Here is a 25609-nt window from a genome sequence, read left to right as displayed (position 1 = left end):
GATCATAAAATCCACCTCCACCGCTTTAGCAAGACTGTCCTGACATTACTGTTTTATGACCTTGACTTATTGTGGTCACCTGGATAATATTTAAATCAACGTTATGCTCTCTCTCTCTCACTTATGTTCTCCCCACTAAGATGATGTCCTAAAAGCCTTTCAAGAATAAAAAAGAACCCCCAATAAGAATAATCATCTTATAAACTATATATATATAAAGAGCAAACAGTGAAGGATGGCTGTCTGCGACCAGGCTGCTATTGAAATGCACTGCAAGAAGAAGTCAAGTAATCTCAGTTCTAGGAAATTTATTATTATTATTTTTTTATATCCACAAAGGAAAATACATGCAAAAATGACACATACATAGTGTACTTAAATAACAGACACGAGAAATGTATTCCTTAAGGATTATCAATACTGTCTTATCTTTTTTTTTTCTTATTTAAATATGCAGTGGACCAGATAAAGAAACTGCATAAGATATAGATTTCTATATATATTTTCTTATATTGAGAGAAAGTTCATAACTTCACTGCAAATTCTCATTTACAAACATTTAAAATCCGATTTGTCATTCGAGTTCCAGATACAATATCCAGATACAATATACAGGTTACACTGATGTAAGAAAGCAAAATTGTTGTTTTTTTTTTAATCCTTTTTTTATATATGTATTTTTTTATTTATTTTTTCATTTTTTATTTTTTTAAGGTTTATTTAAATGATATGTTTGGTAGGCTCATGAGATTTAAAAGGTCTCTGGAGTTTTTGTGCTGGAAGTAAATAACTTAAAAATGCAATTTCAGTAGCTGGCTCACTGACCATCTTAACATAGAAACAAGGATGCAATATATAATAGGATCATGCATTATACTGAAGCTCCTGTCTTTATGTACAAACTGTGGGCAGGGATAGAAGGAGCCACCTAGCCTGACATACTTACTGACTACCTGCTTTATCTTAAAGCGTTGCATTAATGACCTAGAAAATGTTCAGGTGCGGATTATGTTGGCTATTTATATCTGAGACGTCTTATTGGTGGAGTAGAGGGGGTTGGGGGGGGGGGGGGATGCTCAGGACTCCTTGTTTTTTTTTTTTCTTCCTTTAAGTGAAATTAAAATTTGATGTCAGTTCTCGAATCCGGTTTTCTCTGTTCATTTTCTTCAGTTTCATCCTGCGGTTTTGAAACCAAATTTTCACTTGTCTGTCTGTTAAGTTGATACTCTTACTAATCTCTAGGCGGCGCTCACGGGTCAAGTACATATTAAATAAGAATTCCTTCTCCAGTTCCAAGGTCTGATGCTTAGTGTAAGGACACCTTTTCTTTCTTCCGCTCTTAGCTGTCAGCCAATTTCCTGCAGCGTTTTCTGCCTTTATATCCTCTGTTAAAGATAATATTAAATATAAGTATCCCGGGAAAGAGCTAATATGAAGAAACCCTCCTATATAGTCGTAGATGCCTTAGAGCTGGTAATATATGCCCTCTATGCACTGGCACACGTATACACACACCAGCAAGGCACAATAGCCCGCATATACCCATGCCAGACATTGCTGCAGTAAAACCAGCTTGGCAGATAACGGTGCTTCTTATACTGATGTGCTCAGGGTTGTAGTGCCTGTCCTGCTCTATTACATTGACTGCATGGCACACATATGACAGGGGGGTTAGCCAATGTTGGGCGTGGACTAGAGCAAAAAAGTACAGCATAACCTTGTTATCTACAAATCATTAAATATTAATCAGTATTGATTTTGTCTGGGGATTAAATGTGTACTAAATAATAAAAACTTATCTGCAAAGTTTTTTAGGCATATTGTGTTCTTTTAAGTACAAAGAAGGTGGACACATATCTGCGAATACACATATACAGTAGATGTGTGTGTGTGTGTGTGTTATGTGTGTGTGTGTGTTATGTGTTTGTGTGTTATGTGTGTGTGTGTGTGTGTGTGTTATGTGTGTGTGTTATGTGTGTGTGTGTGTGTGTTATGTGTTTGTGTGTGTTATGTGTTTTTGTGTGTTATGTGTCTGTGTGTGTGTGTGTGTGTGTTTGTTGTGTGTCTTGTGTGTGTGTGTTGTGTGAGTTTGTGTGTCTTATGTGTGTATGTTGTGTTATGTGTCTGTGTGCGTTGTTTAAAATTATATAATTTTTTCTTTATTCCATCTATCTATCTATCTATCTATCTATCATCTATCTATCTATCTATCTATCTATCTCTGTTATCTATCTATCATCTATTATCTATCTCTATCAAATTGTCATATAGGTGTATGTATACCAAACTGAACTCCTGAAATATTCATATTTACTTATTTAGAATGGTACTACTTATTGTTATATTTTACCCTGGATAAGGTATGGTTTACAAGAGAACTTGTGGTGGTTGATGTTGTGTATGTGTACATAAGTCAACAAGTATTTTATGCCATTTAATTGCATCATTTCTACACTAGTGCAATGAGTATCTATCTATCTATCTATCTATCTATCTATCTATCTATCTATCCATCCATCCCTCATCCACCCATATATCTATCTATCAATCTCTCTATCTATCTGTCTATCTATCTATCTATCTATCTATCTATCTATCCATCCATCCCTCATCCACCCATATATCTATCTATTTATCTATCTATCTATCTATCTATCTATCTAATATCTATCTATCTATCAATCTAATATATATCTGTCTATCTATTTATCTATATATCCATATCCCTCTTCAATATTATTGTCATATTTTACCCAGAAGAAGGTAAGTTTAATATCTTCAAGAGAAGGTATGGTCGATGATGTTGTGCATGTATACACAACAAGAAGTATTTGATTTCATCCAATTCCATAATTTCTAGCCTAGTGCAATGAGGTTTAAGTGGGAGATAATCTATCTATCTATCTATCTATCTATCTATCTATCTATCTATCTGTCTGTCTATCATCAATATTATAGTTATATTTTACCCAGGAGAAGGTATGGTTTATATTTTACTCAAGAAAAGGTACGATGGATGACCTTATGTATGTGTAGGTAGGTACATACCACAATGCTTGATTCCATGTGATTCCCTAATTTCTGCCCTGGTGGGATTCTATCTATCTATCTATCTATCTATCTATCTATCTATCTATCGTCTTTCTATCTTCTATCTACCTACATATCTTATATATATATATATATATATATATATATTTATAAAAATGTATTTCATAGTTATTTTTTACCCAGGAGAAGGTATGGTTATTGATTTTGTATATGTGTACACATGCTCATACCACAATGACTGCTTGATTCTATGTAATTCCCTCATTTCTAGTATAGAGCTATTAAGCTTAACTAGGAGTCTATCTATCTATCTATCTATCTATCTATCTATCTATCTATCTATCTATCTATTATCTATCTATCTATCTATCTATCTATCTATCTATCTATCTATCTAATACTAGGCGGGTATACAAGTGGGTTTTAACAGCTACACACTCTGTGTGCCCTTTTGACTGTGATTATGGGTATGCAAAGCCAAACGCAAACACTCTCAAAGCCCACGTGTGCAGATGAATATACCTATACACGTGAAGATAACTTCATCTGGGCATGCTGTATATTAGGCTTAAATCACACATGCAGTTTTTGTGGCACTTTTTCAGTTTGAGGATTATTTTAAAGTCAAACACAGGCATGTGCACATCTTTTTGTGTTCACTCCTGTGCTTGCTTAAAAAAAATATACAACAAAAAACGCATCACAAAACTGCCACAGAAACATATGCATTATACAAGCCAAAGGCACAAACATATAAATAAGAATACTTATTATAGGAGTTGCAAGTATATATTTTTTAAACCATACCTTATGTATGTGCATATCCACATATGTGTGACCTCATTCATGTGAATGGATGTGTTACTGACAAATAGCATCTCATGGCATGTATGTGAACATGTATGTATACACAAGTAGGTATTTAGTTGCATATCTGTATGTGTACAAAAAAAGTGTGCTTGAGGTATAAAGCAATCGATGCAAACCCCTTTTGTGCACACATGTGAATATGTATATGTATGAGCGGTAAAATTCCGCATGTTTTACTTATGTTCATATTTTGAGTATATATATAAATGGCACTGTTACTATAAGTATGTAAACGCATTTAAATGATACACGTGTGTATGTATGTGTATACACATATATGTGAATGATTTTGCTGCATTAGATATGGTACAAGTCACAAGCCATCTACTGCCATATGAGTCAGGTATTTACCACACAATAGCTGCTGTATTCCTTGTGTACAAGCTATTCTACCCTGTTGTAACAATCTCACATGGTAGAAAATGATAAAAGTAGATAGTATAAAGCATCTCTGCAGCTGTGTGCATGCAGCAATGACACTAGAGCAGGAAATAAGCCATTTTACACCAGGAGACAAACATTTACAGCAATTGAAGGACAACAACGAATAAAAGGAGACCATTACACAGCAGGCAATGACTGCACACAGATAACAAATAAATGACCAACAATATAAGAGAAGCCAAGGAAGACTCACAAAAGTCCCCCAACCCAGCACAAAACCACACCGGAAATAAAAGCAGTAGCAATAATGGCAACACAGCCCCTGGAATGCACGATTTTCTATTGTGTTTATGCAAATTTCCTGCAAATTAATAGAACATCTGGAACAAATCATGAATGAAAGCTGGTTTAATTTTGATTGATCTTGTTTTTGTAAACTTGACTTTGCTTAAATAGAACAATTAAACATTTCTATGAAAAATACGGCAAGAACATTCACTTATGAGAATGATACAAATAATGAAACATTTCTACCACAGAAAATTCACAGTCTCAATGAACAATTCCAATAAACTGCACCTTAATATAAACAAGCCTCAAAGGTTTCAGATCTTCAGCAGACATACATATATACGATGTGCTCCTTTTACTACTAAAACTACTACTGTGTTTACTAGAGCAATGGCTGCTTTCCATTCTCCATTGTACTGGGTTTACTTTGGGGGCAGCTTCACAGCATTGGGCTGCAGAGCTGTTTTATTGTCACTTTGGTGTTGGAATAAATAAAGCACAAGGCACAGGACTTTTGTACATTTGAAGAAAGGCATTCTGCATTTTGGAGCGTTACATTACTACACACAAAATAAATACGTATAGAAACACACAAATAAAGATCCAAATAAATACAAATTCACTGTAGATAGGTAGATTGATATAGATATATGCAATCTAGATTTCTGCATTAATATGCCTAAAAAATAGGAACCTGAATAGATAGATATAGATGATAGATAGATAAAATATAGATAGATACAACTTAGATAGCGGATATATAACTGATGATAGATAATAAATAGAAATTAGATAGAGATATTCCAACATACATGCAGAAATCATATCTATCTATCTATCTATCTATCTATCTATCTATCGCACACACAAGCTCCTTATATGCCTCAAAAATCAAAACACTAACTAGAAAATAATAGACAACAAACAAGGGACTGAAAACCACACATTATAAATGCAGCAAAACTGCAAATCACATCCACCTCAATCACCAGGAAACAATTTCCAGCTCTGACTTTTTGTCTAGTAATAGGCAAGTATTTTTAGTTAGACAGATACATAGTTTTTCTATCAAACTTTGTGCGATGAGATTTTGTGCCCGGTCAGTCTGCACTGTGTGGACTGTGGTCTCTGCAGGCAGTTTAGCCCCACACAGGCAGGTCAGTGACTGGGTACAGTACAGCAGGTCTCTTACCTTTAGCTTCGTTGTCAGAGTTGTCAGTGCTGGTGTCTGTGTTCTTGGCCATCTCCTTGTCTGCCTCTTGTGCTGCTAGTTTGGCAGCTGGGAGGCTCCTCTCTGTTTTGATCTCATTAGCAGTAGCATTGCTGGGGTTGGTGCTCAAGTTGGTGGCCAAGGTCTGGTTATCCGTCTTGGTGTTTTCGGGGAATCCGACTTTGCCCCCCGCTTGTTGCTGCTGCTCCAGGATTTCACTTCTTGGATTCAGACTCGTCCTGTTGTCAAAACTTGCCTCAAACTCGTTGGCATTGTGAGTCTTCTCCATGGAGTAGCCTTGGCTGGCACGATAGTAGCTGGGCACTGGGACCTCATGGTCAGTGGCTCGAGAGTCGGGCATCTGGTTGGGGTAGAGGGCAGCCTCTGTGGCATTTTTTGCCCTCTTATCAGCGCTATACATGCAGCACACATTCTCCTCCTTGACATTGGTAGGAAAGGAGCAGGAGGAGAGCTGTCTTGCAACAGGTTGCTCAATCCTATAAGTATTTTTGGGGTCACACCAATTGTCCAGTTGAGATAGGTAAGATGGGTAAGAGTTGAGAGACAAGCTGGGGTTATTCACCTCATCTCTTTTGGAAAGAGACGGCACAATCCCACAGTTTCTCATCATCCCACAGCTGAAATCGCTCCCAGACTGCATATACATCCCTTGGTTGGAGGAATAATTGTCTCCTCTGCAGCTAGAGTCCATCAAAAACGAGTTAGGAGTCACATTGCTGGGACATGACATTTTCAGAGAGGCTTTTTAAAGAGGAATACTACAGCCAGAGGCTGACATCTTTTTTTTTAGGGAAAAATATCAGCACCATAATTATCCAGGCATTGGCCCCACCACGTGACTGCCAGGCCAATGAGGATTGAAAATGGCCTTGGTGATTCAGACGCGGGTGACGTCACAAGGGTCAAGTTGTCGGGGAATTGCAAAATGAGCGTGGAGTAAGAGCGCCATCTATCAGATTTTGTCTGGTATAGCAGCCTGGCACCTTCAAGTTGAACAAAGGAGAAAACGCTGCAATTTTGTTTACCAATGAACAATCGCAGGTCCAGGGAGAAGAGGACACATCCAGAGGTGAAGCCTAATTCCAGGCAAGTTTTATCTTCCTAAAGAACACCGAAGAATACCCTATACAATCCTAATCTAGCTTTACTCTTTTTACCCTATTCTTCCCTCCATTGAACAGGAGAACTCAAAGTAACCCCCATATATCACTGCTTTTGAGTGCCGAAGCAACTTCTTATCTTAAAATACCCTCAGCCATACTCATATTACACCTCTTTTCTCAATCTCGACCCTTCTAAGACCCCCATACAGCTAAAAGACCAAAACGAATCCTTAAATACTCCTTCCATCCCCTTCTTATTCCAAATTGTTCGTAAGATGCAAATACAGGTACTACAGACCCCCCCCCCCTCATCCCTCTTATTTTTATTCAATTGCAGAGTATAGAAGAGTATCCTTAACTAAATGGTCTTCAAAATGTGTGCACTAGATCTACACTGCCCTCCCCAAGCCTATAAAGCAGGTATTTGCTTTGCAATAATAATAATAATTGCTTTGTCAGGAATCTGCATATTAATGCTATCACCGTGCACACTGTTCCAGTATTTTAGAGCAAGGTATAGAGGAATATTTCCATAGCAACCTGATGTAATGTCTTCTGCCAAATGTTTTGCTATAGTGTATAAACGTTATATATAAAATACACGTCGAGCACATATAAAACATGATAAATCAATCTTTGCATGGGCTTATTGAAAATGCTACCACCTGGAGGCTCGCTTGCCAAACACAGATACAATAAATAAATAAAGCATAAAAATAAAATAAATAAGTAAATCAGATGCAAAGAATCCTTTAACAATGTGGTTGAGTTATCATGTGTGTTATTTCTTTATACTGTACTATTATAGTCCCCTAAAAACAAATGCCCTTCTTGTCCATTAAAATTACTATTTTTGCTGTTATATTATGCCTAAAAGAGTCACATTTGCTGCAAAGTGACAGAAAAATGTCTATAATGAGAGGTGATTATTCATTCCACGACTGTATTTACATATAACCTCCTAAAAACTAGTGTCCTTCTAATCATATGGTCACTTAATATTACTACTTTGCTCTATTACATTATGCCTTTAAAAAAAAAAATACATTTGCTGCAAGATGAGAGAAAAATGTCTATAATGAGAGATGAGTATTCATTCGACAACTGGCTGCTTGTTGTTTCTGCTGCCCCTGTCCTGGTGTAAATTAGTTAGAAAGGAAGAAAATAAGAAAACAATTAGAAGAAGGTTGGATGCTTCCCTGTCTCAAGGACAACTCAATCAACGCCAAGTTGAGCAATCCAGATTTTTGGCCATGCGTTTTCTGTAAAGACTCCTGGCTACAATGTATCACAATATTAATGCACATACATGTACACCTTTATAGAAAGAGAGAAAGGGATCTTGTGGGTACTAGATTATTAGTCAAAATATAGGTTGTGAGCCTTTACCTTGGAGATTCGCTGGGAGTTCACGATCCTCTTTTGTGAAAACACAGACAAGTTTCCGCTGGCCTAAACCCTAAAACTATATATGGCTTCACCTATAGAAAACAGTAAAAGCCTCACTCCAGACGCCATTTGGCTTCCTTAGAAAGCTATTTGAGACTTTATGGCCCCTATTTGTGTTAGTTGCTTTGACTTCAAAAACTGTCTGGAAGAAATCGTTTGGTTTTATGGTAAGCAAAGAAAATTCACATCATATTTATAAGCCCAGGATAAAAATTTAGTATGGACACCATTATTTTTTAATTTATAGGACTCAGAGAACTTGATGCTTTCTTATTATGGCATGTTATCTATCTTTATTTCCCCTTTTTGTCTTTTTATTAGTACTACAGAATAATTTATTATCTTTCCATTTTTTTTCTTCCTTGCAATCATTTCATGAAACCTTTACATTTCCAATATTTCCTCTTGGTTCTGGGTGTGATAGGGTGGAATCTGGTGCTTGAAATTACTGTCATTTTTTTTTATTTTGTGCTTTTTTTTGTGTCTGTGATTTTTCCTACAGATTCTGGAGCCACAATTGATGATCTAGAACTTTGATCGTGCTTGATGTCAAACCAAAGTAGAGGATTCTTCTCGTCCAATCAGGATATCATCAGTTTTTATTTCATACCATAAATGCATGTTGCAAAAGAGTGGAAATCTTTTAGAATATTTTATAGATAGATATGAATAAAGATAGACAGATAGATAGATAGATAGATAGATAGATAGATAGATAGATATGAATAGAGATAGACAGATAGATATATAGATATGAGACGGATGGATGGATAGATAGATAGATAATTAATTTATAGATAGATAGATGTGAATAGAGATAGACAGATAGATAGATATGAATAGAGATAGACAGATAGATATATATATATAGATATGAGACGGATGGATAGATAGAAAGATAGATAGATAAAAGGTACATATATTTAATGTATAATAGAATGATGTATTTGCATTTGTGTATTTGCATAGATGGTCAGACAGTAAATAGCTGTATAGAGTATGAGATAGATAGACAGATAGATAGATAGATAGATAGATAGATAATTGATAGATAGATAGATAGACAGATAGACAGACAGACCTGAATAGAGAAACAGGCCACCATTAAGTAGAAGCGATATTAATTTCCAAGTTAACAAGAAAATATACAGGATTACATTACATCCTATCAAATCATCCAGTTCATTATTTTCTTTATGGAAAAAGCCATTAAACCCACAAGCAGAGTCTCCAGGAGACCGGATATTGTTTAAAGTTAAAAAATAATTACTATTATGATAAACATGGATCATTAAAGTAGAAAGATAGAAAATTCATCAACCTAAATAGAGCCCCCGTTGGGACAACTGCTTTCGTCTAATTGCACAATATAAATACCCAACATCATACATTAAACCTGGAGGCTTCGCAATGTATGTTGGCTCTTAATACAGTGTTGTACACGTGTTGGCTGGTAGATTGGACCTATGCTGCAGACAAAGGGCCAATGGCGGAGGGGTGGGGGTGGGGGCCCAATAATAATAAAATATTAATAGCTTCGATTATATCAGGCCATTAAAACAGATGCAGAATGGGAAATTTGACACCAGAAGGTGCTCCAGCACTATCTCCACCCTATATGATCAATACTGTTGTATGCTGCTCCTATGCTCAGCCATATATAGGTGTGAGCCCATTGTCCCCCTGTGTAGATGAGTGTGTGGTGACATCCTGATTCCAGATTATTATATCTACTCCAGTGAATCATGTTTATTATGCGCGCCATGTAAGTAGTGAATGAGGAGCCCCTGGTACTGGTAGCAGGACCATTTAGTGTAAAGGATCCCTGGTGTCCATTTGAGCTTTGTGCTGTAAATGTATGTACAGCACTGGGAGGAGATCCTGGAGCCAAGTACCCCTCTGTGGAGGGATGTAGTGTCAATGACTACTCCTTACATCCTGAGATTATACAATGATATTGTTTGTAACCCATACCAACCTTAAAAAGTGTATATTGATTCCTCCCTCACCTCCACATCAAACATTAAAGGCTTTCTGCATCCTGCTTTATTCTTTGTTGGTAACATAAGTCTCGAAATTATAGCACCAGATTATATTGCACTTGATCTTGCGATAAACTCTATTAAATATCCTTTATTCACACTGTGAGGGTCACTATTTGTGGGATGATCTCAACGGAGAGTCTGAAAACACTTCACAGTTCTGGTTCCTTATGAGTGGACTTTTCTACAGATATATGGAAAATATAGTAATAGTAGTACCATCTTTCTTTCTTTCTTACATTTTTAGTCTATCTATCTAATATCTATCTATCTATCTATCTATCTATCTTTCTTTCTAATATCTATCTATCTATCTATCTATCTATCTATCTAGTATCTATCTATCTCTCTCTGCAAATTTCTCTGGTGTGCCTATTATCATTTTTTATTAATTTATTCTGCTGTCTGTAAATATTTATGAGAATAGATTTTTCTTTTTTCCCATACAGGTATAGTACATTGCAAATAAAGAGACGTATAAACAATATAATGCATTTATTAATTCATTACACAAGTTCTACAAATAATCTAAAGGAATATACAGCTTCGCGTAATGAAAGAAGGTGTGAAGACAAAGAACCATATGCATTTTCGGCTCTTGGGGGGTAATTTTTAAACAAGTATAATTTCCTGATTTTATTCCGTTAATTTCAACAAGAAAATAACATTTTTAGTTTTATTGAAAAATAAATGAATAAAAACAATATATATTGTTGCACACTTCCATGTGAATAAAGTCGTCCTAAGCATACAAAATATATGGAACATTAAAAGCAATACATTTATAAATGCAAGAAAAAAATACAAGGTACATAATTTTACCCCCCCCCCCAATTTTTTTTTATAATAATAAAAAAATCACCAATGCACTAAATGCTATCGTAATAATTATTATGAAGGTAGTTTCTGTTTTTTTTTTTTTTTTTTAATGTAGAATTAGGCTTGACTTAATTGCTGCACCATGTGAGAGAAAAAAAAACAAAACCCACAAGTGGTTGGTTTATATTGCGGAAAGAGTTAATGATTGTGCAAGGTCTTCTCATCTGTAGTGAACATACAGGTAGCGAAGTAAATACATAGATGCTCATTGGACACCGACCATGGTCTAGCATCGTACATAGCGCCATTTGTGTACATGTAGTGGTCAGGTATTACATACCACAAATGCACCACAGAAATCTCTCCAGCCTCAAAGGCACCCATTTCCTAATTGCAGCTGTTAAGAGAATATCATCCTACTGACATCAAGTCATTACTGTTCATAAGGAACCCAGTAGTAATAATGTTCTACAATTATTTCCAAACCAAAAACTTTATCTCCATCACTGGCACTGAACAGAGAAAGGGCCTAGAGAACAGTATACCTTTAAAATATTCAGCTGGGAAAAAAAAAATCTTTAAATGTACAATTTCTACATTTCCAATGTAAACAGAGAGATATTTTAATATTTTTGACCATTATGGTACATATCATACCGGCAAATAATATTCTAGCTGACATTGAATTGAATTTTACTTAAATGTAGACTGGTCTGCATCCCTGAGTCCTGAAAATCTAAAAACAAATTACCTAGGATATAGGTAATATAGATATGTGACGGATAGTTCATAGACAGATAGATAGATATATTAGATAGATAGATAGATAGATAGATAGACAGATACTGTAGATAGATAGACAGATAGATAGATATATTAGATAGATATATTAGATAGATAGATAGATAGATAGATAGATAGATAGATAGATAGATAGATAGATAACGCCTTTAACCACTGCACTCATATACATAGGTATATCAAATATAGACAGGTCTACGCCTTTAACCTTTGCTTCCCATATATGCAGTTTTGGAAGGCCAAAGCCTCCTAGAAGTTCAAGTTGTAGACAAGTAACACGGAATATTGTTAAACTGGAGCCGCATTATAACAGTAAAAACCTGGTAATAAAAAAGAACATTCCTGATACATAATTAAAAAGATACATCAATAAATAATTCTATAAAAAGTAAATAAAGAACTGAATAAACAAACAAAGGGACAGATATGTAAATAAAGGAATAGCTTGATTGATTAAAGATTGTAGAGCTTGGTACATTGATGTGCTGTACAAGTAATGAAGGAGGCCTGGCACCACTTATTGGAGCCACAGCTCATATTCGTCCTTTCAGATGTGGCAGGGGATAGAGAGCCCGGGTCCCTTGTCCAGTCCATAGCCGGAGATCACATCCAGATGATGGCTGCTCCCTCAAGTCCATTTGCCAAAGCCACTGCCTTCCTCCAGCGATACCTCACATTCCAGTCTGCACTGCTTCTCCCAAAACAAAGGAATTTGAGCATCCTGTGAGGGGGGCATCAGACACTCACCCCCACTGATTGTCCCTCCACGTCTGGACAGTCCACACTGCACCAACATCCCCCTGTGTAATGGCTTTAAAACCTGTGCACAGTCAAGTTTACCTCTCACAAATCCTGAGCACTTGAGAATGAATGATGAATGCTGGTCTGAGCCGCCTGTGTGTGCCTGTGTGTGTGTGTGTGAGTGTGTGTGTGAGAGAGACTGCAAATGTGTGTAAGTGTGTGTGTGTGTGTGTGTGTGTAAGTGTGTGTGTGAGAGAGACTGCAAACGTGTGTGTATGTGTGTGTGTGAGAGAGACTGCAAACGTGTGTGTGTGTATGTGTGTGTGTGTGAGAGGGAGACTGCAAACGTGTGAGAGAGAGAGACTGCAAACATGTGTGTGTGTGTGTGTGAGAGAGAGAGACTGCAAACATGTGTGTGTGAGAGAGAGACTGCAAACGTGTGTGTGTGCTTGTATATACTCATGACTGAGTGTGTGCAGGTGAAACTGTGAGTGTGTGTCTGTGATAATAAAGCCTGTGTGTGTGCACACGCCTCATTGTGTGAATAGGAACCTGTGTGTCTACATACATCAGTTTGTGTATCAGTGTGAGCATGTGTGTCTTTGTGTAGCAGCAGCCTGCTCTAATATAGTGGCTGTTCCATGTGACAGCTCTTTGCAGGGCCCAGTGACTGTCCATCATGACGATGATATTTAATGTCACATGCCCAGGGATTGGGTGAGGTGTGGCACTTTGTGCTGTGTCTCTCACTAGCTTTCCTTAAGTTTTTGCTCCCTCACACAACTAGACAATTCGGTGCCGCAGTCCACTGTGGGGATGTAGTAGAGGATCACACACAGCAATGTAAAACAGGTTTTCATGATGTGTTTGAAGTTTTGTACGTCACATAGGAAGTCCCAGGCAATTAGATTGTAGCTTATTAAGTAGTACAATTCTACCCCCATCCTAGTGCTGTAGTAAACTGCTGCAGGGAACTTTATTTCTTCTCTACCAATAGACTTGTGGCCAAAACGGATATTTTTTTGTTCTCAGGAATATTCATTGTGTGAGCTGTTGGCGTTAAAAATTTAAAGAGAAAAAAAAATCTAGTAAAAGTTTTATACTAAACAAAGTTCTAATAACTTTCTCTACTTAAAATATCAAACGGTTAATAACAATAATAAATATGAGTATTTAATCCCACGTTACTCATGTGCCCCGACTCCAGAGCTTAATATTATGTTCTATAAACCCCACCTTTGGTTTAACCTGCATATTTAATGATAACACCCCCATTCGCCCTTATTACATCAATTATGGGGATTTTTTTTTTTTACTCTCAATCTTCTTTACTACAAAGGGTAATGGACTTGACTTTACTGAAGTTCAAAGGCATCTAATATTCACTATATGCCATAAAAAATGAAAGTCACATGATACCTAACAATGTCTTGGCTTTTTTTTTTTTTATTTGATATTGTGAGTTTGGGCTTTCCTCTAGATTGGTCCCATATCTATCTATCTACCTATCTATCTATCTATCTATCTATCTATCTATCTATCTATCTATCTATCTATCTATCTATATATCTATCTATCTTCTCAATTCAAGCAGTACAGAAATTTTCATAAAGGGAGAGAGTAAAGCATAAATACTTTGTGGTATTCTAGGAGTTAAAGGCACTTTCTTACTTGGCAGAGGAGCTCACTATGCTGTAAACTCCCACATGGTCTATAAACTTGAGTTTTACAGCTACATTCCATTTCAACTTAGAGAAACTTTGAACTAACCCTGCAGATTCTGGGCTGAAAGACTTAAAAATGTAGTGATTAATAATAATAATAATAATAATAATAATAATAATAACAAAAACATTAATAATTATAATAAAGCATACAACTGGACCCCCCCCCCCCTCCCCATCTACAGACACGTTCCTATTTGTTTACTGTTTACTGCTGAAGTCTCTGCCTTTGGCCCCACAGAGTAATTAAGAAAAAATAAGCAGTTTAGGGCTCTAGTCTTTATGACATTGTCTAGACTGTTCTCTTTTGTCACTGCATCCTCAGCTGTTACGGAATTAGCTGCTCTACATTTGGACTTTTTAACATTTTATTATTTCTAAGGTTTAAATTGAGCAGAATAATAGCTTTGTTTTAGCTAACTGTCAAAGGAAAGCAAGAAAGCAAGGAAGATAGAAAGAATATTTAACTACAATCAATAATGATTAGACAAATGATAAATAGATACAGAAATATAGAGCTTAAAATAATTGCAGATATTAAATAAATGGTAAAGTAAACAGATTATATTTGGTGGAATTTTATCCCATGTTTTTATATGTAAATTATTTACTTGTTTGGGTAGAAATAAACATCTGTCTACAATCTATCTATCTATCTATATCTATTTATTATCTATGTATTATCTATATCTATCTATATCTATGTATCATCTATTATCTATATCTATGTATTATCTATCTATCTGTCTCCTTATTTATCTACTCACCTTTATATATGTGTGTTTGTGTGTATTGCACCTACCTATACCTATATAAACACACGTACACAAATACATATAGAGAGGATTGAGAGATAAATTAAAATAGAAAGATTTCAGAAATGTTTGCACAGAAATCTTATGCAGCAGTAAAATAAGGCCTTATCAGCAGGCCAGATGCAGTGAATACAGACTATTATTTAATATTCAGGACATGTAGATTTAGATTAACCTCACTGAAGGCAAATAAAGCATTCTGGACAGCTGTTTAATCCCGGCTTGTTTGCTTTATGAGAAACATGCCCAAAACACGATTTTTCAGAATTTCTACAATGACCCAGTCATCCCCTTTGCACATGTTTCACTGTAGGAATTTGTCAGGATTTTTCTGCCTTGCAATTCTGTATATTTTTGGCCTATAGCATAGACCTGACATCATCATTCGTGCTCCCATATAAAATAAATAATGGCATTATTGGTATTTCCAAGGTCTGCTGCCTATATGAGCATCCTGAGGCCACTGTTCTGCTGACCACATGTGAGCTGGAAGAAGGCTGTTCTGGTGACACTATGTACAAAGAGGTGTAATTTCTTTATTTTACACAGAATGATACATGCATGAGACATTACCAATTGTTTTATTCATTTACAAACTGCTTTGTCGTTACTCTTCATCTTCACCATGTAGTAATGCTTCTTCCTTTGGAGGAAATAGTTGTGCTTTTGTGTATTACAATGGTCAGACTAATGAAAATCCATGTATTTCGGTGTATAAATTATAACTAATCTCTTAAAAAAAGAGTACTTTATTTTTCCTGTGACTATGGAAAGAGTTTACAAGGGATGAATCAGACACAGCTTATTTACTGACAATAAAAATCTTTGGGCCAAAGGAAGAAAAAAATCTAATGTTATGGAATTAACGCGAATTCTTCGCATTGTATTGCACAGATCCACATAATTTGTTTTGGGGATAATTATGAAATAGGCACACATAGGCCCTCGTGTAACACTTTGACCCCAAAATGCGGACTGACAGAGGCGATTACAGGACATCACATTGCAACACTATAGCCAACATGGTGGCATTGACTATTCACTCATACTGATATACTGACTGACTGATACACTTGACCCTAATCTCTATTATGTGTGTGTGTGTGTATATATATATATATATATATATATATATATTCTTGACAATACACACAAGTATAATGATGTACTGGTGTGGGTGGTAAGTGTGGTAACTTTGTTGGAGGGGGGTTATTTTACAACAAAAACCCCTTGTATGTGACCATAACCTTGTGTATATGGTTTAACCCCTTCACACGTCTGTAAATCATACAACATTAATTTGACAACAGAAACAGTTCAGGATCAAATATGGTAAACATAACGAGGAGAGATACACAGGCATTTCTCACATTCACTCACTTACACTCACAAATCCTCGAGCAAACAGTTATCCTTCTACAAATACCACAATTCATAGAAACTTTGGCCACTATCTCCATTTTGATTGGCGAGTCCTCAAAGTCAAACAATGGCGAGGATGGAGAGTATTTTCACAGCTGCAGACTTTCTGCAAGCATTGATCTAGGAAAAAAAATGAGGAGATCCAGGTCTTCAACAGTACTTAAATAAAAATAGAAAAAGAAAGACAAGAAGTCCCCGTTTGTCCCTTGTTGGGTTCAGTTTACATCAAGTGCTCCTCACACTGCTCCTTCAGTTACCTGGTAGTAATAATAATAATTAGAATGTACATATACAAATATGTAACAAAGAAAGAGCAGAGGCTCTGAGCTGGGCTGAGGGCTCAGATTGCAAACCATGTGTCAGTGATCCTGTGCAGGACCGGTACAGTGCATGAGAGGGGCTCCCAGGCAGCTAGTTCACAGCAGAGGGTTCCCAGAAAAGTACTGCAGTCGGTCCCTACTTAGTTTTTTCTCTTTCATTCTTCTGTTTTGAAACCATATTTTAACCTGGCGGTCGGTAAGGTTTAGCATTCTAGACAGCTGGAGCCTCTTCTCCTTGTTGATGTACACATTGAAGAAGAATTCTCTCTCCAGCTCCCGGATCTGGAATTTGGAATACGGGCACCTCTTCTTCCTTGTGCGGGGAGCACCTTAAAAAAGTAAAAATACAAGTAATATCAGGAACTTTGTAGCTGACAGTAATATTTGGGCACAATATTATTACAGTATGCAAAATAACATCAAAAACTGGGTACCTTATTTAATGTAGATACTGGGATATTTGTGACAATATATAGTTGTGTATACTTTATATATAAGCATATATGGTAAAACAACCCTATATATATATATATATATATATATATATATATATAAATTTTTGTATGTGTATGTGTGCCAACACACACATACATAGGATATGTTTGTAGATAGATACAAACGATATAGATATGTAATAGATAGATAGATAATACATAAAGATAGATAAATATTCATAGCCACATACAGCTAAATAGATAGATGGAAATATATGCATTAAAATAGACCTACATTTCTATACATCACAATCTATTTCATTTTGTATCCATTAAAGACAACCCATAGCTCTGCATGATGCTGAATGCATAGGTGACATATGTACATGTGTCTTCCCATGTTTCCCATGTATTACACTAATGAAGCCCGCCTCCTACAGCTCTCTGAATGTACTTATATCACAGCTCAATTATGTAAATGCATATATGGTCACATATACGTCCAAAAACTCGTCAATGCCAAATAAAGCTGTGTAAACAAGCTTGTATTACAGTATACTAAATGTTATAGGTTGTATCCATACATAGTCATGTATTAAACACCTCTATGTGTGTGCCTACATACAAAACTATAATGCACATAAGTATTCCTGTATTGATGCATATATAAGAACAGTATAAATATATATATATATATATATATATATATATATATATTTTACAATATTAAAAGAGAAGTGGCCACATGTGTGAATTAATGTGCAAGCATCTAATATATATATACACACACACACACACACACACACACACACACAGGCACAATATTAACAACTTGTAGAGGTGCTATAGATGCATTTGCAAATATGCAAATCTACCCAAACCCTGCACTGCATGCTTCATATCAAACGCAAAGAGAATTACAACATAAATTCCAGAATTGCAACCACATTCCATTGATATAATCAAATCATTAATGAGTCAATTCACCATGCAAAATAACCTGCTGTACTTATTATTTTTGGCAATCCTCGTGAAGACAGCATGATAAAAAAAAAGACAAATCACAAGACCTGCACAGGACACAGGACATGCACTAAAACAGGCTCTATGCTTATCTGCATGCATTCAATGGGGAAAAAAAGACTAATTTGGACATTTTGTTTCTCACAGGATTGGTCTGTACCATAGGGGGAGCAGTCACAGAGCCCATGCACATGCAATTTGTTCTGAAAAATGAAAGAAACAGAATGATCTGCGAGGAGAACCCAACATGCTGCCAATCTAGATGGCTTCACACATGATATTCAGGTTCTGATGCGATTGTGACGCCATGTGAATGAAGGGATGAGAACAGAATGGCATTGTCTGTCTGAACAGGGAGCACACACACAGCAGGAAAGGGCTGAGAAATGCAGGCACAGGAAGCAGCCAAGGTTATTTTCTGCCCAATTGGCTTTCACCTCCACAGAGCACAAACAGAACCGTCTAAAAAATGCCCCTGAAAGTTCATGATCAAAGTGAACGGTTCGCACCAAGCCCTGCCATGGGCAGAGCAAGCCAAACGCCGTCTCCAAAGTGCAGCATAAAACCTACTTGTTTATTTGTTCCCCTTCTATAAGAGTCTCTCCCCCAAAGAGCTTTCCCATCGTAAAATCCCCCCTGTGCTTGGAAGAAAGAGCTTTTGTAGCTTTAATAAAATCCTTTGAATGCTTATAAAACTCCACATAAAACGTGACCGAGCAAACACCGGGCTCACCCCCTGCACCCCCTCCCCTCAATGCTGCCTCTACCTACTGGAGCTGCTGCTGCCCTTGCTGCCTTCCTTGTTGTTGACAGACGTGGAAGAGGCTGAGGAGCCAGGGTTGGTGTTCTCCTCCTCGTCCTCCTGGTCAAGCCCTTGGTCCCCTCCGGCTGACAGAGCACTAGATTGGGGGTCAGTGTCCAGCTTGGCATCGCCCTTGGGCACACAGTCCTCTGTCTGGTTGTCAGTGGCACAATAAGCATTGTCAAAGAAGCGATCAAAGCCCTGGGGCAGCACAGTGTTCTTGCTCATGCTGGTGTAGAATCCTGTGGAGGGATGGTTGGCGCTGGGGTGGTGGTGGTGGTGATGGTGGTGGTGGTGGCTGTAGACGCTTTCGTTTTTCATTAGCATTTCGGTCATGCTGGAGGAAGGAGGGAGGCACTCTCTGTGCATCAGATCCTCAGCTGCAGGGTAGCAGGAGGCATAATTGCTTCTGGGATGCCATTTACTGGAAGGGTCTAGACCGTACGAGACCTCCCTGACTGGCTGGGAGAGGTTGGTGGAGTACGGGTAGGAGATCTGGCGTGAGGGGGCCTGGGGCAGGAAGGAGGACACAGAGGAGAATTCGGGGACATAGTAGGTGCAGCTGGGGAGGTACAGGTTGGAGGTGCAGGCTGGTCGATCTCCAAATTCTGAGCTCCTCTCCTTGCGCGTCTGGGAGCAGAAGTTGCTCAGGTTGACCGAGTTAAACATCTTTCTCCCTTTCTGGCTCTATAGATAGAGGTTTAGGAGGCGATCTGCAGAGGGGGAAAAATTTGGGAAGGCTGGATGACGCGCTGTCCGTCTTAGTCTCTCCCCAGGAGCACGTGATGCCCAAGTAGATATCGCCATATATCAGTCCAGAGCACTTAGATGCGTAGGAGGGTTCACTTAGGTAAGATCTCACTGAGGTTCAACAACGATTGGTTTTCAAACACCGCAGAAACATTATGAAAATCAATTGCAGATTTGTATTCATCTCTTTTTTTTTCCCCCCTCTCTCTTTTAGGCAACTCCCCTTGTGTGCATTGAGCAGGAGAGGCAGTAGAAGGAGCATTTCAGGGGGTGGCTGGGAGGGAGAATGGGGAAGGAGGAAAGAGGGGGGGGGGGGGGGGGGGGGGGGGCTTTTGAAGTTTTCAATTTGGTCTCTGCTTTCTAGATTTTGCTCCCCTGTCACGGGGATTTGCACTCACTAGAAATAGGTCAAGTCTTATTTTTCCCACCTAATGCTTCAAACTTTGAGGGTGGGGGACCCATAGAAAGGCTTTCTGGAGAGATCAAATGCAAATGCTTGGGGGGCCATGCGGGTTTGGGGGGTCAGTAAGTCTTGAAACATTTGTAAATTGCAGCTTAAGTGCAGAGAGGTAAATACATCTGTCCACCATTCTGGGCTCAGGACGAGAATTCGCAGGCTTCTTCCAATAACTAATTGCTTTACTTGAGGATATTGTTTTTTTTTATGTCAGCCATAGAATAAATCAGCAGCACGCTGGAGGTAGAGACCTCAAGATAAGCCAGGCTTTAATAGGACTAAATGCGGACATTGAAAGTTCAGAGCACACCTAGCATGAAGCCAGGGCAGCCTGTGTCCAGTCATATTACAGGGGCTTGTAAAATAACTTCACATTCACCACAATGGGTGGTAGAGCTGCCACTTGGGGAGTCACACAGACTGCTAGATATGTGCTGATGAAACCACTAACACTGCTCTGACATGACCAAAAGGACAGCACACAGCCTGGGAGAACATAGCCATGCTGATGAGGGAAAGAGACAGACAGACAGACAGACAGACAGAGAAAGAGAGAGAAAGAGAGAGAGACAGAAAGAGATAGAGTGAGTGAGAGAAAGAGAGAGAGAGACTGAGAAATAGAGAGAGAGAGAGAGAGAAACACAAGAAATATATATATATATATATATATATATATATATATATATATATATATATGCACATATACAGAGAGAAAGATCAATTAATTATCTATATTTCTAGGTATATACTTTTATAATGTTTCACACTGTAACCAAAGCCGCATTAAAGCTCAAAATTGCAGAGTGTTCATATTCAGGGGGGGGGGGGGGAAAAAAAAAAATATATAGGTATATAGATATAAGATTTATTTGTATATCACAATACCTCAGAATAGTTTCATCAGGAGGCACACACGTTCAATACTATCTATCCGTCTATCCATCTATCTATCCATCAGTCTATATTTTGCATTCCTCAGTATGGGTATATTTAGATTTAAAAAAAACCCCATCAATTTGCAAAAAATATAAGCTTCAAAAACACTTTATCTACTCCTGCTTCATTTGGTCAGGCCCGCAATCAGGCACTCAGCTAGTTAATATAGATTAATATATTATTTTCGCATAGCTGAATTTCGTTTAGACAAATATAAACACTATATAATATGGAAAATTGCAAAATGATTTTGGATTCAGCGCCATCATTGGACATACGTGCAAGGAGTGTATTAGTGTATTGTTTTACATGCATTTGCCTTCGCTGCCTTATTTTCTAGAACATTATAAATCTTCTAGAAACAATTATATTCAGAGGCATTATTATGTAACGATACAATATAAATAATTAGAAAGCTAGACACAGATATATATATATATATATATATATATATATATATATATAAATTGTATTCAGAATTGTAAATGCAATTCGCTCGTATATGCAGATTACAGGAGACACAGTAAAACAATCTCTCTGAAACACTTAAATTTTGAAATTTAACATCAAACAGAATCTAATAAACCAATAAACCGCAAGCCAATAAAGATATCCAGAAGAGGCTAAACAGAGAAATACTGTCAGGGAGTTCCCCTGTACTTTTTGAAATTATTCTTTATTATGATATTGTGTAATTTCTAGAATATAGAAATTTCAGTGGCCCCATGAATCAAGCAGGAATTATCAATGCACTGCCCATATACAAGGAAACATTATCAGCTCAGCTATTGTGTGGGTTTGCAATTTACCTGCGTTAACTCTGGGAATGTCGCCTGCAGCGCCCAAGTTTTAATTAAAGTGTCACTCGTGGTTTTACTTGGCATTTGATAGACCTGATACAAACTAATAACCTTAAGCTATTGTTTATGGGAGTCGTTTTTTCTGCAACCTCACATCCATTACACCATAGACAGCCACAATATCGAACATCATGTACAGAGGAGCCTAGCACATCACACTGCATTTAGATAGACCTGCATCATATGTGTGTTTGTGCCTATATGTTATATATGTGTATGTGCACATAGCTAGAGTTCTCCCTCTCTACTAATATCTCATATATCTATTTCTGTATCTCTACTTGTATGGAAATGTGGACATTATGAATTAACCCACAGATGTGTGCTATAGACACTCTATTTACTACAAATATGAAACCTACTCATTGGTAGGTATAAAACTTGGATATGGTGAATTGTTTAGGTCATGTGTATGATGAATGTATGGTTAAGAGTGGGGTTCAATCAACTGAAGAACTTCACAATATCACAAGGCACCAGAGAATAGGATGCAGAAAGCAGCCCATGGACCAAGCTATTAGTCAGTCTGGGAACTGATGTTTTCCAGTAATGGGTGTAGTAGAATGGCACCTCACATTAAATGTGCAGATCACTTAAGCCTGACCTATGCTTTGTCGCTTAAACCAAGTAAAGAGTAAAGATTTCATAGCTGGCTGCAAGGTTCTGCAGCAGAGACAGCTGGGGAGTCAGAGCACTTGAATTTGACCAATGTCAATTTCCTGACCACCATAAAACCCTGAATAGAGCAGCAGTCTGGGATTTTCTTTAGGTGCCCCCAACCCCCCAGAGCCTTAGTAACACCACCATTCCCCATGTGCATAGTTCTGCTCACTCACAGTCTTTACTATCCATCCCTTGCTCACACTATTGTCTTTTGGGAATTCTTGCTGAAATGAAGTTTCAAAGTAAAAGGTTATACATTTCAGAAGAGTTCTGGAGTGATAATTAATAATATTGCTTCATCCAGTGTCTGCTCCTACTGATGAATCTTGATGAATCTTACTTTTCCAGACAAATCTATATAGATGGAGTCGTAAAAAAAAAAAAAAACAGATAAAGAAAGAGAATAATCTGATTACTGGGGAGAAGAATGGTACTTTGCACAGAGCTGCCTGTACTGAATGGTATTTATAAAGGTGCTGTGCCACATAATGAACGTGTCTGAAGCTGACGTTATAGATAAACTAAAATAGTCACACAACACATACAACTAGTGTATATTGTAGCGTGTGTGTGAGATGTATACAACCATCTCTCTATTTAAATATTTAAGAAATGTAATAATAATAATAATATTAATAATAATAATAATAATAATAATAATATGGCAGTTGTCAGCTGGTATTTTATTTATGATGGTTGGTGCCATATGACAGGACATTTTTTTCTGTACCACTTTAGCAATCTACAAAATACACTTGGCAAGTCCAATAGAACAAAATGTAATATTTCCTTATTTGTGCTATCTGTTTTTCAGTCATTCTATCTATATCTATCTATCTATCTATCTATCTATCTATCTATCTATCTATCTATCTTTCTAACTATCTCTGTGCTTTTCAGTCATTCTGTCTATATATATATCAACTATCTATCTATCTATCTATCTATCTATCGTCTCTTTTTATGGGTCATTTAGAACTAGTTTTGGTCTAATGGACAGGCATGTGCTTGAAAATCCATTGCAATTGTTTGGCATAACTGTCCCCCTGTCTGGACAGGAATCGTGCCTTCTATAGGGGAAGAAGCATATAGACGACTGCGGGCGACAGAAGGAGCTCTTAGTAAATATTTGCGCCTTTGCTCCTTGCTGCAGCATTCTTCCCTTTATGACATGTCTGTGAGATGCTTTTAAGTAGATGTTTCCCCACCAATCCAGTGCAGTAATTACTTCCTAACTATGAGTCCTGGGCACAAGAAAACAACTGCAACCCGCAGCCATAAAGAAAGATTACTAAATACCGCCTGAGTGTAAAAGGAAACCTGAATTGCGGCAAAATAGCCACAAGTGACCAACGTGGAGAAAATATTAATGCCCCCACATGGCAGAAATTATACATTTTATCGGATGTAGGCCAGAGACAGAGAGGGGGCGAGGAGTAGAGAGAAAGAGAGAGAGAGAGAGAGAGAGAGAGAGAGAGAGAGAGAGAGAGAGAGAGAGAGAGAGATAAAAGGAGATTAATATAATTATTATCATTCAGAAAGGATGATTAAAGAGACAAAAATATAGAGGATGAGAAGAGAGTAAAGAAAGAAATAGAGAGGGTGAGGCGAGAGTCAGAAAAAAAGATGATATTATTATTGTTATTATTATTATTGTTGTTATTATTATTCAGAGAATTAGGAAGAGTTGGACAAACATCCAGAGACAGAAACACACAGGGAAATCGGGAAGAATGAGAAGCAGAAACAAAAGGACAGATAGAGACAGGTAGATTATAGGATACAGAATAGAATAGAGGGGGATAAGAGTGGAAAATATATTTAAAGACAATACAAAGGTAAAAGGAAGAGAAAGACAATAGAAATATAGAGAACATAGATAATGGAAAATAGAGTAAAGTAGTTGGAGGGAGAGCGGAGAGAAGGAGACATAAAGGAATATAGGGAGAGATAAACAAACAAAGCAGAAAAGGAAAAAGGGAGGTTGAGAGACAGAAAGGAAGAGTGAAAATTGACAAATAGAACAGAGAGAGAAGAGGTGAAGGCTAGAAAAAAATAGGAAGAAGAGAGTGAAGGGGAAAAAAGAGGCAAAAGAGACAACAGAAAATAGAGTAGAGAGATAGAGAGGTGCATAGAGAGAGAGAGAAGAGAGAGAGAGAGAGAGAGAGAGAGAGAGGGCAGTAGAGAAAGAGAGAGGGAAGAAAGAAAGAAATAGAAAGAAAGAAAGAAAGAAAGAAAGAAAGAAAGAAAGAAAGAAAGAAAGAAAGAAAGAAAGAAAGAAAGAAAAAAAGAAAGAAAGAAAGAGGGGGGAGAGAAAATAAAGAAGGGTGGTTGGAGAGTGGAAGGAGATAGAGTGAGAAAGAAAGAAAGAGATTGGACACACCAGAGAGAGGGAGACAGATGGAGAGAAAGAGAGAGAGAGAGAGAGAGAGAGAGAGAGAGAGAGAGAGGGAAAGGGGAGGGGGACTGGGTTTCTTAGCACTTGAGCTGCAAGTTCCATATCATATGGAATCAATAGAGATAAAAGCAGGTAACATGTATCAGGAGCCACACACACTGCAGCCTTGTACCAGGGTGGTATTGTCGCCGAGGTGCTAGGATTCAGGCTTTATATTGTGCCA

The 25609-nt window shown here is 37.4% G+C and overlaps 2 protein-coding genes across 2 annotated transcripts; both read right to left on the bottom strand.

Moving 5' to 3' along the window:
• Positions 1-1011: 1011 nt before the first annotated feature.
• On the bottom strand, positions 1012-6629 carry HOXC10 (homeobox C10). The gene is made up of 2 exons (XM_040425829.1): positions 5789-6629; positions 1012-1385 (listed from the first exon to the last, which is right to left on the bottom strand). The coding sequence occupies exons 1-2, from the start codon at positions 6555-6557 to the stop codon at positions 1108-1110; spliced, it is 1047 nt and encodes a 348-aa protein (XP_040281763.1). The 5' UTR covers positions 6558-6629; the 3' UTR covers positions 1012-1107.
• Positions 6630-15861: 9232 nt separating this feature from the next.
• HOXC11 (homeobox C11) lies at positions 15862-19991 on the bottom strand. The gene is made up of 2 exons (XM_040422258.1): positions 19292-19991; positions 15862-17392 (listed from the first exon to the last, which is right to left on the bottom strand). The coding sequence occupies exons 1-2, from the start codon at positions 19989-19991 to the stop codon at positions 17160-17162; spliced, it is 933 nt and encodes a 310-aa protein (XP_040278192.1). The 3' UTR covers positions 15862-17159.
• Between the last annotated feature and the right edge of the window lie 5618 nt (positions 19992-25609).

This window comes from Bufo bufo, chromosome 3, assembly GCF_905171765.1.
Source record: "Bufo bufo chromosome 3, aBufBuf1.1, whole genome shotgun sequence".
Taxonomy (NCBI): domain Eukaryota; kingdom Metazoa; phylum Chordata; class Amphibia; order Anura; family Bufonidae; genus Bufo; species Bufo bufo.
The sequence above is the reverse complement of the archived record's forward strand: the minus strand, read 5'-3'. Positions and strand labels throughout refer to the sequence as shown.

Excerpts from the sequence above, each read along its gene's own strand:
- HOXC10 (XM_040425829.1), bottom strand. The coding sequence starts at position 6,557 with ATGTCATGTCCCAGCAATGTGACTCCTAACTCGTTTTTGATGGACTCT. Across the intron at positions 1,386-5,788 it reads CTCTGACAACGAAGCTAAAG|AGGATATAAAGGCAGAAAAC; the intron begins GTAAGAGACCTG and ends TATCTTTAACAG.
- HOXC11 (XM_040422258.1), bottom strand. The coding sequence starts at position 19,991 with ATGTTTAACTCGGTCAACCTGAGCAACTTCTGCTCCCAGACGCGCAAG. Across the intron at positions 17,393-19,291 it reads CAAGGGCAGCAGCAGCTCCA|GTGCTCCCCGCACAAGGAAG; the intron begins GTAGGTAGAGGC and ends TACTTTTTTAAG.